Genomic DNA, 15341 nt, shown 5'->3' on the forward strand with positions numbered 1-15341 from the left:
TTGTTGATGTCATGCACTGGTGTAGCAACCATCCAGAGAGGACACACCATATGAAAAAAATAGTCAACAACAGAAGGAGATAACCTCCGCAGGAACCTACCACATAGTGATTTGATTTCCTATTATGCAGCTCATTTTTATTTGACAGTTATTGAAATATTTGTTTTAAATTATTGTAGTGGCGTTCTGTACAAAAACTGCACTTTATTTTAGTCTAGTTCTGATATTGTCAGGTTTGTCACTGACACTTTAGTTATGTTTGGGTTTCCCCTCTGTCTTTATTTCCTTTCAGCACTCTTATTTTGATTATTTCCTGCTTTTCTCCCTGAGCGCTGTTTTCCCTCAGGTGCGGCGTATTGGCACCTGGCCACACCTGGTGTCAATCAGCCAGATGTTATCTAAACTTGCCTTACCATCCAGTCTGTGAGTATTGCCATAAGTAATGCCGATGTCATCACTACCTGTCATTAAGACTTGTCATTGTCGATGTCGTTGTCATTGTAGCTGTAAGCTGAATCTGGATAGCTGTTAGCTGTCTTCTGGTTCCTGTTTTCCTGGTATCCTGTCTCCTGTCTCCGAGTTCCTGGTTTGTGTTTCGCCTTACTTTTTGAACATCAAATCATGTTTTCCTGCGCCAAGCCTTCTCTGCATCTTGGGATTCGTCACCAACACACCCTGACAGACAAGTCATCTTAGTGACATCATGCACAAAAGTGCACTAACAGCTTGTTTTCAAATGTCTCTGACAATCTTGCACTTTCTGTTTTGAAATGACATGAATGTTTGTGCCACTGCTTAATAACTTTAATAAATACAGTTTTTGTTAATTGACTTAGTTGTGATTTCCCTCTCGGCATGAAAGTTTAAAAGTAGCATATATTAATGCAGTATGAAGAAGAATGTTTGAATGTAGACACATACAATCATCATACTGCTGTCATTATATGCATTAAGTGTTCATTCAAGGCTAAGGCAAAATATCCAGATATATATGGTGTATCGTGACATGGCCTAAAAATATCAAGATGTTAAAACTGCCATATCGCCCAGCTGTAATTAAACACATCGCCAAAGACATGCTACCATTTAATACTGTTAAAAAACAAGCATTTCTAAAAGTGCTGCAAACTTTGACAGACATTTGACATGTCAAGTATTTTGCATAAGACCTGTTAACCATTCCTTTTGCTTGCGATTTTTATTCAAGTGCAAAATTTTCTTACAAATTATATTTTATATGATGTTTATTTGATTTAACTTGGAGATGCAAAAGTTTATACTCCAATTACAATGTTAAAATATACAAGCAATTCAAGTTTATCCCATTTGAAAGGATACAGGCACATTAATTATGTATTATCATTACATCAGTGGTTAACTTGGTCTCAAAAATTAACGGCAATCCTATTGTTTATCGGCAATAATTTGTAGGTCAATATATTGTCAAGCAAAATTTGTTATTCAGGCCTACTTCTCCCACACAATTTCATAGTCTATCTGTGTTGGAACTGCGATGAGGTGGCGACTTGTCCAGGTTGTACCCCGCCTATCGCCCGAATGCAGCAACCCCGAAAGAGACAAGTGGTAGACAATAGATTGATGGATGAAGTATGATTTTACAGTGGATACAGTATGACAGGTAATACTAGGGATGTCACATAATATCGGACTGCTGATATTATCGGCCGATAAATACTTTAAAATATGATATCGGAAATTATCGGTATCGGTTTCAAAATGATCAGTATCAGTTTCAAAAAGTAAAATTTATGACTTTTTAAAACGCCGCTGTGTAGACGGACGTAGGTAGAAGTACAGAGCGCCAATATAATATACCTTAAAGGCACTGCCTTTTTCTTCCGGCCCAGTCACCTAATATCTACGGCTTTTCACACACACAAGCGAATGCAAGGCATACTTGGTCCACAGCCATACAGGTCACACTGAGGGTGGCCGTATAAACACCTTTAACACTGTGAAAATATGCGCCACACTGTGAACCCACACCAAACAAGAATGACAAACACATTTCGGGAGAACATCCGCACCGTAACACAACATAAACACAACAGAACAAATACCCAGAACCCATTGCAGCACTAACTATTCCGGGACGCTACAATATACACCCTCTGATACACCCTGCCCCCCTGCCCCCACCTCAACCATGCCCCCCAACCCCGCCCACTTCAACCTCCTCATGCTCTCTCAGGGAGAGCATGTCCCAAATTCCAAGCTGCTGTTTTGAGGCATATTAAAAAAAATAATGCACTTTGTGACTTCAATAATAAATATGGCAGTGCCATGTTGGCATTTTTTTCCATAACTTGAGTTAATTTATTCTGGAAAACCTTGTTAGATTGTTTAATGCACCCAGCGGGGCATCACAAGAAAATTGGGCTTAATAATGTGTTCATTCCCCGACTGTATATATCGGTATCGGATAATATTGGAATATTGGAATTGAGAGTTGGACAATATCTAGGTAATACCATAACACTGCGGGAAAACAATAACAACCTGTAAAGGTAAATTGTGCAGAAAGTGCTTGTGAATTCAAAAGAGCTGAAACTAAACTGAAATGCTGTGCAGAACAAGTGATATTGTATATATTTATGTGTAATTTACCATTACTGTCCTCAGCATATTCTTTAAGAGAAAAATAAAGGGAAAGTGTGAAAAACAAAATCGAAAACACAGAAATATGTGCAGCAAAACCTGCCAAAGCATGCAGTGGACCTCATGTGTCATGAGTAGCATGTTAAGGCAGCATGACCAAGATCTGTCCTGCTGGTTTGTTGACCTAACAGGTGAGTGTCACAAAGTCCCATGTGTCATGAGTAGCATGTTAAGGCAGCATGACCAAGATCTGTCCTGCTGGTTTGTTGACCTAACAGGTGAGTGTCACAAAGTCCCATGTGTCATGAGTAGCATGTTAAGGCAGCATGACCAAGATCTGTCCTGCTGGTTTGTTGACCTAACAGGTGAGTGTCACAAAGTCCCATGTGTCATGAGTAGCATGTTAAGGCAGCATGACCAAGATCTGTCCTGCTGGTTTGTTGACCTAACAGGTGAGTGTCACAAAGTCCCATGTGTCATGAGTAGCATGTTAAGGCAGCATGACCAAGATCTGTCCTGCTGGTTTGTTGACCTAACAGGTGAGTGTCACAAAGTCCCATGTGTCATGAGTAGCATGTTAAGGCAGCATGACCAAGATCTGTCCTGCTGGTTTGTTGACCTAACAGGTGAGTGTCACAAAGTCCCATGTGTCATGAGTAGCATGTTAAGGCAGCATGACCAAGATCTGTCCTGCTGGTTTGTTGACCTAACAGGTGAGTGTCACAAAGTCCCATGTGTCATGAGTAGCATGTTAAGGCAGCATGACCAAGATCTGTCCTGCTGGTTTGTTGACCTAACAGGTGAGTGTCACAAAGTCCCATGTTTCATGAGTAGCATGATAAGGAAGCATGACCAAGTTCTGTCCTGCTGGTTTGTTGACCTAACAGGTTAGTGTCACAAAGTCCCATGTGTGACCAAGATCTGTCCTGCTGGTTTGTTGACCTAACAGGTGAGTGTCACAAAGTCCCATGTGTGACCAAGATCTGTCCTGCTGGTTTGTTGACCTAACAGGTGAGTGTCACAAGCTCCCATGTTAAAGCTCTCCTATTAGTGGATTCATTGCTCCGCCCCGTCAAAACAGAAGCCAAGAATTTGAATATGATCCGGGATATCAGTACAGTGTAATCATGTATCCGCCCAGCTGTAAACTCATAAAACACTATGTTCTAAAAGGACAACACCAGAGTCTTTTTACCTTCTCTTTGGCTACTTTATGGGAGAAGGGACAGGTTCCGTCTGCCTGCTTGCAAGTCCCACGCAGAAACCTGCACAATACACATAACCAAAAAGATTTCGTTAAATAATTTCAGTCCGACAGTAGAGCAGGATAATACAAACTAATATCATATTGTCTGAGTGTGCATACAATAAGTTATTCCAAGCAGCTGTGACTGGCAAGTTTAACGATACACATACAAAAGTGGACTGTACAAAGATGTAAGCTTGTACTGAAATTAGGGATGTCCTTATCAACATTTTTGACATCAATCTGATTTCGAGTCCCAATCAGACGCTTTGACAATAGGTAATAGAACTGAAAATGTTTTAAAGCGAGTAACTAAATGAAACAATCTATTTTTATAAAGCTCATCTTTTAAAATGTTGAATTTACTACGTTTAAATAAATAGGTCAATAGTATTACATTTAAATATGTTAATGAATCAGACGATGTATTTGTGGTGTTGAATGCTACATGTAATTTGTTTTCACAAAATAAAGTGGCTAGTGCACGATAACTAAACAAAAGATAAAACTACAATTGGCTGCCATTTCAATCACTTGGTTTTTGCCCTCAAAGCCTTCCCGTATCCAGGAATTTACTCCCCGAGTTAGTTAAAAATAACAAAAACGAGCAAAAAAAACGGAAAGATATCCATGGGGACGGCGTGGTCAAGTTGGTAGAGCGGCAATGCCAGCAATCTGAGGGTTACTGGTTCAATCCCCACCTTCTACCATCCTAGTCACGTCCGTTGTGTCCTTGGGCAAGACACTTCACCCTTGCTCCTGATGGGTCCTTGTGAGTGCCTTGCATGGCAGCTCCCACCATCAGTGTGTGAATGAGTGTGTGAATGGGTGAATACTGTCAAAGCACTTCGGGCTCCTTAAAAAAAAATGGGTAAAAAAGTGGTATACAAGTACAACCCATTTACCATCTAATCACTTTGGTATCATTTATATACGGATATTAAACTAGACATCAATAGCATAACATCTGGATCGATGACCCATACTCTACACTGAAGCTTTAGCGGTTAGCTTCCTGTGTTGTCCTGCTCGGTGTGTGTGTGACGCATACTCAGCCATTTCTTTTCTTCGTCCTTCAGTGATAATGTTACTTGGATGAAACACATTTTTGGCCATGGTAGTGAGGAATAGTATCTTAGAATTGTCTTCGCACAGTGGATTCATTACAACTTGCTCTTGAATTTGAGATGATGTTCTGACAAGACACCCAACTACTAAATGTGTGTAACAAAGAATATGGAAACGTAATTGTAGCTTCCTAAACATGTATTTGTTTTTAAGGAATCTTTCACACGAGTACACAGCTAAAGTGAAGATCGGCTGGACTCGCCGAACAGTTGGAAAAAGCTAATATTGGCCCATGAACAGGATCGGGACATCTCCGAGGGAAATTCTATGGAAAATCTTAAGGAAAAAATCTTGGAATTACTTTGGCCGTTTTGAATCGGGTTTTTTCTCTACCATCCACTTAATCCTCCCACATTCCCATTTCCTGTGTGTGTGTGTGTCGTCACAATGGAAGCCTTAGATGGAGTGAAAGCTGTAAAGAGTGTATAACATCACGAAGTTGACATTTTACACCACTGTCAACTTTTGTAATATACCTTGTGCAAACGGCAACTTTGTCCGGGTCATGGATGTAGGGACAGCTGCTGCCACGATTGCATTTGCCAAAGCGGTTGTAGTACATGCAGTACTGTCTTGGCTGCTTCTTCTGATGAGCTTGTCGGATTATGGTAAGACTGCGCTGGACTGCACGGCTGGGTTCCAAAACAGAGACGAATGACAGATTTCACAATTATATGTCAAGGTTGCAAATTTGACACTGATGTGAAAATATATTAAGGTTTTGAGTAAATATCTATACTATAGGCCAGTGGTTGTCAAAAGGGGGTACGTGTACCCCTGGGGGTACTTGAAGGTATGCCAAGGGGTACGTGAGATTTTCCTAAAATATTCTAAAAATAGCAACAATTTAAAAATCCTTTATAAATATATTTATTGAATAATACTTCAACAAAATATGAATGGTAGTTCATAAACTGTGAAAAAATGCAACAATGCAATATTCAGTGTTGTCAGACAGATTTTGTGGACATGTTCCATAAATATTGATGTTAAAGATTCCTTTTTTTGTGAAGAAATGTTTAGAATGAAGTTGATGAATCCAGATGGATGTCTATTACAATCCCCAAAGAGGGCACTTTAAGTTGATGATTACTTCAATGTGGAGAAATCTGCATTTACAATTGAATCACTTGTTTATTTTTCAACAGGTTTTTAGTTATTTTTATATCTTTTTTTCCAAATAGTTCAAGAAAGACCACTACAGATATTTACAGATAATATACAATTTAATAAATCAGAAACTGATGACATAGTGCTGTATTTTACTTTTTCAACCAAAAACGATTTGCTCTGATTAGGGGGTACTTGAATTTAAAACATCACTGAAAAATGGTTGAGAATCACTGCTATAGGCTAATACTGTGGGAAAATCCCTTTTTTTTATGTTCACCCACTGAGAAAAAATGTACAGTGTGTACTTTAAATGGTATGTTTATTTTAACAATGAAACAGAATATCAAAATGAAAATCTTTCAATGATTGATTGAGTGAAATAAGTATTGGATCCTTTATCATCGTTCCCTTAGCAAAGCATTAAGCTCCAACCTCCATGCTTGGTCGTAGTACTCTTTCTCCAAACACGGCGAGTCCAAATCATTTTGAATCGCTCAATTTAAATTTTGGTCTCATTTGATCACATGAATTTCTAACAATCACCCTGGAATTCATTGTCAAACTCCAGACAGGCCAATTTAATATTGCTTGCAACCAGGGGCCAAGGGAGATCGACAGTCATTTTGGGTCTCTTCCATTTTTAATTATTGCGGCTTCTTGCCGACGGTCTTTTAGCCTATTCCGGCATTGTGCAGGTCTACAATCTTTTTCCTATTGTCCTTCCACAGTTTTGATTGACTGAAACTTGTATTAGTAGATTGCACAGTACAGTACATATTCCATACAATTGACCACTAGATGGTAACACCCCAATACTCATTTAAGTCGGGGTCCACGTAAATCCATTCATTCTTTGGTGCAATTAGGGGTACTTGCTTAAAGCCAGAAGACTCGCCTGTGGGATACTCCCAACTACGGCGTGGCGCGGTTGGGAGAGTGGCCGTGCCAGCAACCTGAGGGTTCCTGGTTCAATCCCTACCTTCTACCATCCTAGTCACGTCCGAGACACTTCACCCTTGCTCCTGATGGGTGCTGGTCAGCGCCTTGCATGGCAGCTCCCGTCATCAGTGTGTGAATGTGTGAATATGGAAATAGTGTGAGAGTGCTTTGAGTACCTTGAAGGTAGAAAGGCTCTATACAAGTATAACCCATTCACCATTTACTTACACTACTCAATGAAGTGAAGTGAATTGTGAATTATATTTATATAGCGCATTTCTCTAGTGACTCAAAGCGCTTTACATAGTACCCAATATCTAAGTTACATTTAAACCAGTGTGGGTGGCACTGGGAGCAGGTGGGCAAACTGTCTTGGCAGTGACCAGGATGGCGAAATCGGGAATCGAACCTGGAACCCTGAAGTTGCTGGCACGGCCACTCTACTAACAGAGCTATGCCGGTTGGTAGAGTGAAATGAAAAACTGGAAAGTATGAAATGCAATTACTTTCTTTTTATACTTCAAATACAGTCACTTTATAAGACTACATTTGATGGATGGAAGGTCAAATCAAAAACAAGGGAGAGAAGTTTGGTTAAATGCAACCTTGTTATATGCATTGATTTCCATGAAAGGATGGCGTTATAGAAAAATACATTTCATTTCACTCCAAAATTCAAATATATAGGTAAAAAATCAACAAAATGTTCCCATTACAATAATTTGAGTGCAACAGATGGCAATGTTTTAAGGTAAAGAGTGTACAATATGTACCCACCTGGCCAAATGACGGGAGCTGTTGAAGCGCGTGGCCACAAGATTGGTAGGAGAGACGTGGGAAGCGTTGAAACTTCGCCCTAGTTTGGAAACATCAATGAGTTACATTTATTGTAAAAAATAAATCAAATAAATGACCTTAAAGAACATCAATTATTTCAGTATACCATTAAATCCCAGTGGCTGAAGACACCAAATATTAGTTTTTTTTAAGAACAACATACAGTGGGGACAAAGGGTATTTAGATGAATAAAAACTGTATTTTGTATGTCTGACAGTTAGGATTCTGTTGTTGGATTCCTTTTCAACATTTGTCTGGAAACCAACACCAGTCCATTTGTAGTCAAACACCTTTATTTTGCAGCCACTTGACCACATCACATTTTCCTTGTCACCTTGTGCGACTCATTTACATGTTGATTGTCAAACTTGGTAATCCATCAAGATGTCTCTTAGCTTCTTTGCCAGCTATTTGTTATTGCCCATGGTGGTGTAGCAATTTGAATGAAGAGAGTGTTTATTTGACAGGTGCATATCACACACATAAGGAGTACTTTCTTAACAGGTAAATAGGTGGTATGTTTGTTTCATGCACACAACCACTTTTCGGGGGTCACAATGCTTGCTGGTTGGTAGGGCATCAAATACTCATTTAACTTAACTTAATTCACATTAATGTATAATTCTACTGTTTCTTATGTTCTGTTCCAGTGTTTTAAAGGATCTACTTTTACTCTAATTTGGTTTAAAATAAAGCTCATAAAATTGGATGACTTTGTTTATCCCTGCAGCCAAATGATATAATGATATCTTGGTATGGGATCATTATTTTTATCATAGTGCTTTGACATATTGGTGCAAAAGCTAAACGTGACATCCAGCACTGTCTGGGATCATCATAAACACTATGCACTCATCGCACTCAACTAACTTTAGATTAAAAAAAAAGTGTGTCTGTGTCAGATTTCCAGGGACCATTACAGGACTGGCAAAGATCCCAAAATGTTTAGCTATGTAGGTAGAGCTTATTCTCTAATTTGGGAACATTCTGTCTGGTCAAGTGCACACTTTACTTTGATTTAAGCAGCCTCCATTTAGAGAGGAGCGCTAGCATTGGGTGGTGCTGAACCATGGGAACTAGTGTGTGTTTCATACAATAGAGTTCAATTCACCCTATTGCCCAGAATATACACAAGGACGTGTTCTTTTGGATTTAGGAACGTGTTGGGCTGGTCACAAGTTTCACAGAACTGCACTTTTCAACGTCTGTAGCAGTTTTTAGTTGTTGGAGAAAGTTCAAGACATTTTCAGTGGATTGGGCTTTATTCTGACAGTCCTCCAGGTTTGCTGCACTAACAAATGACTGCTTTATCATTACACAAAAAAAAAACCTAGACAGTTCCTGTAAGTCCAGAGGTGGGCAAACCTTGATGTCTGTTTTCCGTGTGTGAGCTTGGCAAACACCCAACTTGTGTACTGACACACAGTTCTTTAGAAAAGTGGAGTTGTATATACCCTGATGTTTGCCACACTAGTTCTTAAGGGTCTAAACACTTGCAATGCAAAGGAAAACGTCTTACCGTCAAGGTCCAAGCTACAAACCCTGTTTCCATATGAGTTGGGAAATTGTGTTAGATATAAATATAAACGGAATACAATGACTTGCAAATCCTTTTCAAGCCATATTCAGTTGAATGCACTACAAAGACAACATATTTGATGTTCAAACTCATAAACTTTATTTTTTTTTTGCAAATAATAATTAACTTAGAATTTCATGGCTGCAACACGTGCCAAAGTAGTTGGGAAAGGGCATGTTCACCACTGTGTTACATCACCTTTTCTTTTAACAACACTCAAACATCCATCTTAGATGATCTCGGGCCCAGAGAAGCCGACGGCGTTTCTGGATGTTGTTGATAACTGGCTTTCGCTTTGCATAGTAGAGCTGTAACTTGCACTTACAGATGTAGCGACCAACTGTATTTAGTGACAGTGGTTTTCTGAAGTGTTCCTGAGCCCATGTGGTGATATCCCTTAAAGATTTATGTGGGTTTTTGATACAGTGCCGTCTGAGGGATGGAAGGTCACGGTCATTCAATGTTGGTTTCCGGCCATGCCGCTTACGTGGAGGGATTTCTCCAGATTCTCTGAACCTTTTGATGATATTATGGAGCGTAGATGTTGAAATCCCAAAATATCTTGCAATTACACTTTGAGAAACGTTGTTCTTAAACTGTTTGACTATTTGCTCACGCAGGTAAAGTTAAAGTTAAAGTACCAATGATTGTCACACACACACTAGGTGTGGCGAAATTATTCTCTGCATTTGACCCATCACCCTTGATCACCCCCTGGGATGTGAGGGGAGCAGTGGGCAACAGCGGTGCCGCGCCCGGGAATCATTTATGGTGATTTAACCCCCAATTCCACTATATATACCCAATCACGGCACCCACCTGTTCCCAATTAGCCTGCACACCAAATAAGTGTTTGATGAGCATTCCCCAACTTTATCAGTATTTATTGCCACCTTTCCCAACTTCTTTGTCACATGTTGCTGGCATCAAATTCTAAAGTTAATGATTATTTGCGGGAAAATTTTTTTTTATGAGTTTGAACATCAAATATGTTGTTTTTGTAGCATATTCAACTGAATATGGCTTGAAAAGGATTTGCAAATCATTGTATTCTGTTTATATTTACATCTAACACAATTTCCCAACTCATATGGAAACGGGGTTTGTATGAAGATGGAACTGAATAGTCAGTGAACAAACAAGAAAAACAGCACAGTTGGTCTACCTGTTCGGTTAATGGCCATGTTGTGAGAGACTTTGCGGGAGAGTTTATTGGCTGACACTTGGTAGAGACTACCCCGAATCCAACACACACTAGATTCTTTCCAATGGTGCAAGGGTGCTGGGTATCTGTTGTGACATGATCTCTGGCGGCTCTGAAGGAAACTCCTGTAAGAAGCAGAGAAAAAATGGAAAAATTACACTAAATATTTGAGGTTTAACTTAAATCATTTAAATTGTTACAGTGCTTTTAGCAGGACTTTAGTCAGGTCAGTAAATAAAGAGCCAGAATGGTCTTACCACTCGGTCCTTCACTACTGCATACACCACCGCTCTTTTATGTTCTCCATCCTGCGGGCTACCTAACCCCCCCCCCCCCACACACACCATGTCACAGCACTCTGTTAAATTGCTAATCTAATGGAAAGGACGGCCGTGTGGAAATGGAGAGAACTGAAAAGAGATGGAGGAAATCAATGCGATAATAGAAAGGGCGAGGGGCCAGAGCGCTGAGGTTGGCCCCTACATTGTAGCTTACAGACCGCTGCTGCACACAACCACCCCCCTGAAGTAGAGTAGACGCAACAGGCCTCAACACACGCACGCACGCACGCACGCACGCACGCACGCACGCACACACACACACACACACACACACACACACACACACACACACACACACACACACACACACACACACACACACACACACACACACACACACACACACACACACACACACACACACACACACACACACACACAATCCCAGAGTAACTCAGTCTGTTGTATGTGTAAGAATGTGTTGTGTTGTAAGGATGGTAGCTGGCGGAGAGGCAGTGCAAGGGTTATGGCGATAAATTGCACTGTCCTGTCACTTCTCTTTGGGGCGGGTTGTTGAACACGGTGCCACAGGAGGTAATTTGCTGCCGTATTTCAGACGGGCCAGAAATGGGCTTGGAGAGGTAGTTCATGACTTCCATTGTTGAAGAAATGAAAGGGGTTACCCTGATGAACAGGCGTGACGTATGACTGCAAATGAGTGTTTCTTAGTGTTCAGTATAGTCTACCTGAGTGCGAAGCATAATTCATAAAACAGTGGCTGTCCTACGAGAGCTGTAATGGAGGCTAATGTTGCACTGACAAGCACTCGGGGATGCTTCTACAAGGACCAGGTGGCCTGGAGAACCACAAACCATATTAATGGGTCAATGACACGATCTTTTAACACAGACGGCGGTTAACCCCGACACAGAGGTGCAGTCGGAGCAGCATTTAGTCTTTGGGTTTACATGCTTTCAAACAAAAGGGTGGGGTCACCCGGGTGTTTTACTTTCGATTATAAAGTCACCGATTGTTTTGAACATTACTTTTGGCATTACTATTTGCAATTTTTCCCCATTGGCACCTAAATGGCTCTCAGGCCATAAAAATCTACATTTTCAGGTCTGATGAGACCAAGATTGAAGTCTTTGGCAAAATGCCAGGCGGTATGTTTGGAGGAAACTAAGCACCACTCAATACATGGTCAATGGTAGCCTTACAGTGAAGCATGGTGGTGGCATCATCTGGTAGAGGGAAGAGAAATGCAGCGATGTACGAAGACATCCCGGCTCTTGACCACAGCCTATCTTTCAGCAGGACAACAATTTTAAGCCACTCCTTGGGTACCTTGGCTAACTCCCTAAATGTATTTGAGGGGATGCGTCAGAGACCAGACTTGAATCCTATTGAACATCTCTGAAAAGACGTAAAAATGCACAGCGAGTGCTGCAAAGAACAACGGTCAAGAGGGTCCTAAACTAGGTATGCCAAGCTTGTGGCATCATATTTAAACTGTATTCTGGATAACGGCATTACATAATAACAACGTTACTCAGTAATCCAATCAATTACTTTTATGTACACTACAACGTCGTTACCGAGACATTTGATGTTATGTGGCCCGCTACTTATGACGTGGTGGATGTGTACTTGATAAGGAGGCAACATCACACAGCAAACAACATGTACATAAACACATACACACTATCACTTGGAGGGAATAATCAACAACAAATCAATGATGTATTATGTTTAATGTTAGCATATGTTTACAATTTTGTGGGAGAAAATCTATGTATTCAATTCTTAGGATAAAGCTATAACATAATAAAATGTGGAATAAGTGAATGTTCTAAGGAAACAATCATGGGATGCAATAGAGATAGTTTCTTACTGAATTTATGGCCTGACAAAAAGCATTCATAGTTATACAGATAGACAAATAAAAACATAACCATGTCCATAACAATTACTGTAACTGATCATTTTTTCCCAAAACAATAATTTGCTAGGGCCGCCCAGTGGCTGAGTGGTCATCATGTCGGCCTCACAGTTAGGACATTGAGGTTTTGAACCCAAGCGTAAATGGTTTTGTTTGTCTATATGAGTCCTGTCACTAGCTGTGCTTCCATTAGCCCTAGAAATGTGCAAAGCCTAAAAATCGCAATTAGAAACTGTTAATGGAAACCCCCATATTTAAAAAAACTAATCTCAAATATCGCTGAAGCATTTTTGTGTTCTCATGAGGTGGTTTTTGAGACGTTTCGATGTGGAACTGTTTCGCAAAAGCATCATGCAATCACTTTTTTTTCACATTTAGGGCAAGTAAACACCGAACCGGCAGGGTGTCAATGCAGGACAACTAGGGCAGATGGGTCGTCTTGGTCTTGTTTCCGATGGGGCGGCCGGGGGTCATATCGCAGGTGCCTTACCGGCAATAGAGGCCGACCCCCAGGCTCAGAGACCCACATGCCTGAACAATGTCACGGGGGCAATAAGGACCTTGTTTTTGAGCTGTCACCTGTTGACAATCACGGCAACTATCTTCCTCTAAGTGGTGTCCGGCGGCACAAGATTATACAAGAATTACAGCTCAAGACACAAAACACCTACCAGTCGCAAATGTACTTTGTCGAAATTTTAGATGTATCGGTTTTATTTTGCAAAAAACTACAATGGAAATGCAGCTACCGACAGATGAACAGTTCAGATTGTACCAGTCAACTGGGATAGGTTCCGTCTCACTTGTGACCCTAATAAGGACAAGCGCTATAGAAAATGAATATATTATAATGGACTGTTATATAATTTGGCATATACCAGTTATGAAACACGAAGCTGCTGACAGAAAAAGTACTTGAGCTTCAGACAATCCCAAAAAATAATGATCTCAAAGGGGGATTTTTACTGTTTACTGATTCTCCTTGGCCTTCTTTTCATCATGCCATTGACCTTAAGAGGGATATCTGTTATCAGGAACCCCCAGGCCTGTATTGCTGCACAAATCCTTAGTAGCTTGACAGCTAAGTTGCTTTAAAATAAAGCTCTTTCAGTGCCTAAATCAATGTGGATATTATAAACTACTACCAATTCCTTTTTCTTAAAAGCTCACAGATACAAATTGACATTTTAAAAAAGGTATCTAGTGTGTGTTTTTACATCGGAAGAACAACTTGGAAAAAGCTTAAGAGCACAAATATGTATCCATCCATCCATCTATTTTCTACCGCATATTCCCTTACTTTTCTACAAATTCAAAACAGGCGTCATGCTCAGTCCTTACATTTTGCACTCGGTCCTGTCCTATACGTTAACTTGCTTTGTGGTGATTTAACCATTTAGGTAATCTTGCAAGGTCGTATACGACACATCTGTTTGCAGAGCTTGACTTTTTGTTATGTTATAGCCTTGTTCCACAATAAAATGTATTAATTTGGTCCTCAAAATTCAACACAACACCACAAAATGACAATGTGAAAAAGAAAATGTATTACAAATTGTAAAAAAGGTGAGAAATTACATGACATAAGTATTCACAGCCTTGATGCTGAAAATGTAGCTTATAGAAGTCATATCATTTTCCCCCCACATTTAAAACACTTTATTGTGGTCTACAGTGGTTGTCAACCTTTTTTCAGTCATGTACCCCCTGTCAACATGTTTTTAATTCAAGTACCCCCTAATCAGTGCAAAGCATGTTTGGTTGAAAAAAAGAGATAAAGAAGTAAAATACAGCACTATGTCATCAGTTTCTGATTTATTCAATTGTATAACAGTGCAAAATTTGGCTCTTTTGTAGTGGTCTTTCTTGAACTATTTGGAAAAAAAGATATAAAAAATAACCAAAAACTTGTTGAAAAATAAACAAGTGATTCAATTATAAATAAAGATTTCTAATCATCAACTTAAAGTGCCCACTTTGGGGATTGTAATAGAGATCCATCTGGATTCATCAACTTCATTCTAAACATTTCTTCACAAAAAAATAAATCTTTAACATCAATATTTATGGATCATGTCCACAAAAAATCTAGCTGTCAACACTGAATATTGCATTATTGCATTTCTTTTCACACTTTATGAACGTACATCCATATTTTGCTGAAGTATTATACAATAAATATATTTATAAAGGATTTTTGAATTGTTGCAATTTTTAGAATATTCAAAAAAAAATCTCATGTACCCCTTGGCATACCTTCAAGTACCCCCATTTTTGAACCACTGGTCTACATGACATGTAATGGTGGTTCTTTGGTGAAAAATGTGCATGGATTTTGTTTTACAGACATAATTCCAAGCCATTTTTTTCTCCCTTTTGAGAGGCGGAGTTCCATCCATCCATTTTCTTCCGTTTATTCCCTTTCGGGCTCGCGGGGGGCGCTGGTGCCTAT

At 39.8% G+C, this 15341-nt stretch overlaps 1 protein-coding gene across 2 annotated transcripts in view; it reads right to left on the bottom strand.

Moving 5' to 3' along the window:
* zc3h3 (zinc finger CCCH-type containing 3) overlaps positions 1–15341 on the bottom strand; it is a 109874-nt gene that overhangs the window by 53069 nt on the left and 41464 nt on the right. For both annotated transcript variants that reach the window (XM_061882906.1, XM_061882905.1), the window contains exons 5-8: positions 10628–10791; positions 7823–7901; positions 5470–5625; positions 3815–3884 (exon numbers count right to left, since the gene is read on the bottom strand). In XM_061882906.1, coding sequence (XP_061738890.1) covers positions 3815–3884; positions 5470–5625; positions 7823–7901; positions 10628–10791 — 469 coding nt within the window. The remainder of the gene's footprint in view (positions 1–3814; positions 3885–5469; positions 5626–7822; positions 7902–10627; positions 10792–15341) is intronic.

Source organism: Nerophis ophidion, linkage group LG22 (genome assembly GCF_033978795.1).
Source record: "Nerophis ophidion isolate RoL-2023_Sa linkage group LG22, RoL_Noph_v1.0, whole genome shotgun sequence".
NCBI classification, from domain to species: Eukaryota; Metazoa; Chordata; class Actinopteri; order Syngnathiformes; family Syngnathidae; genus Nerophis; species Nerophis ophidion.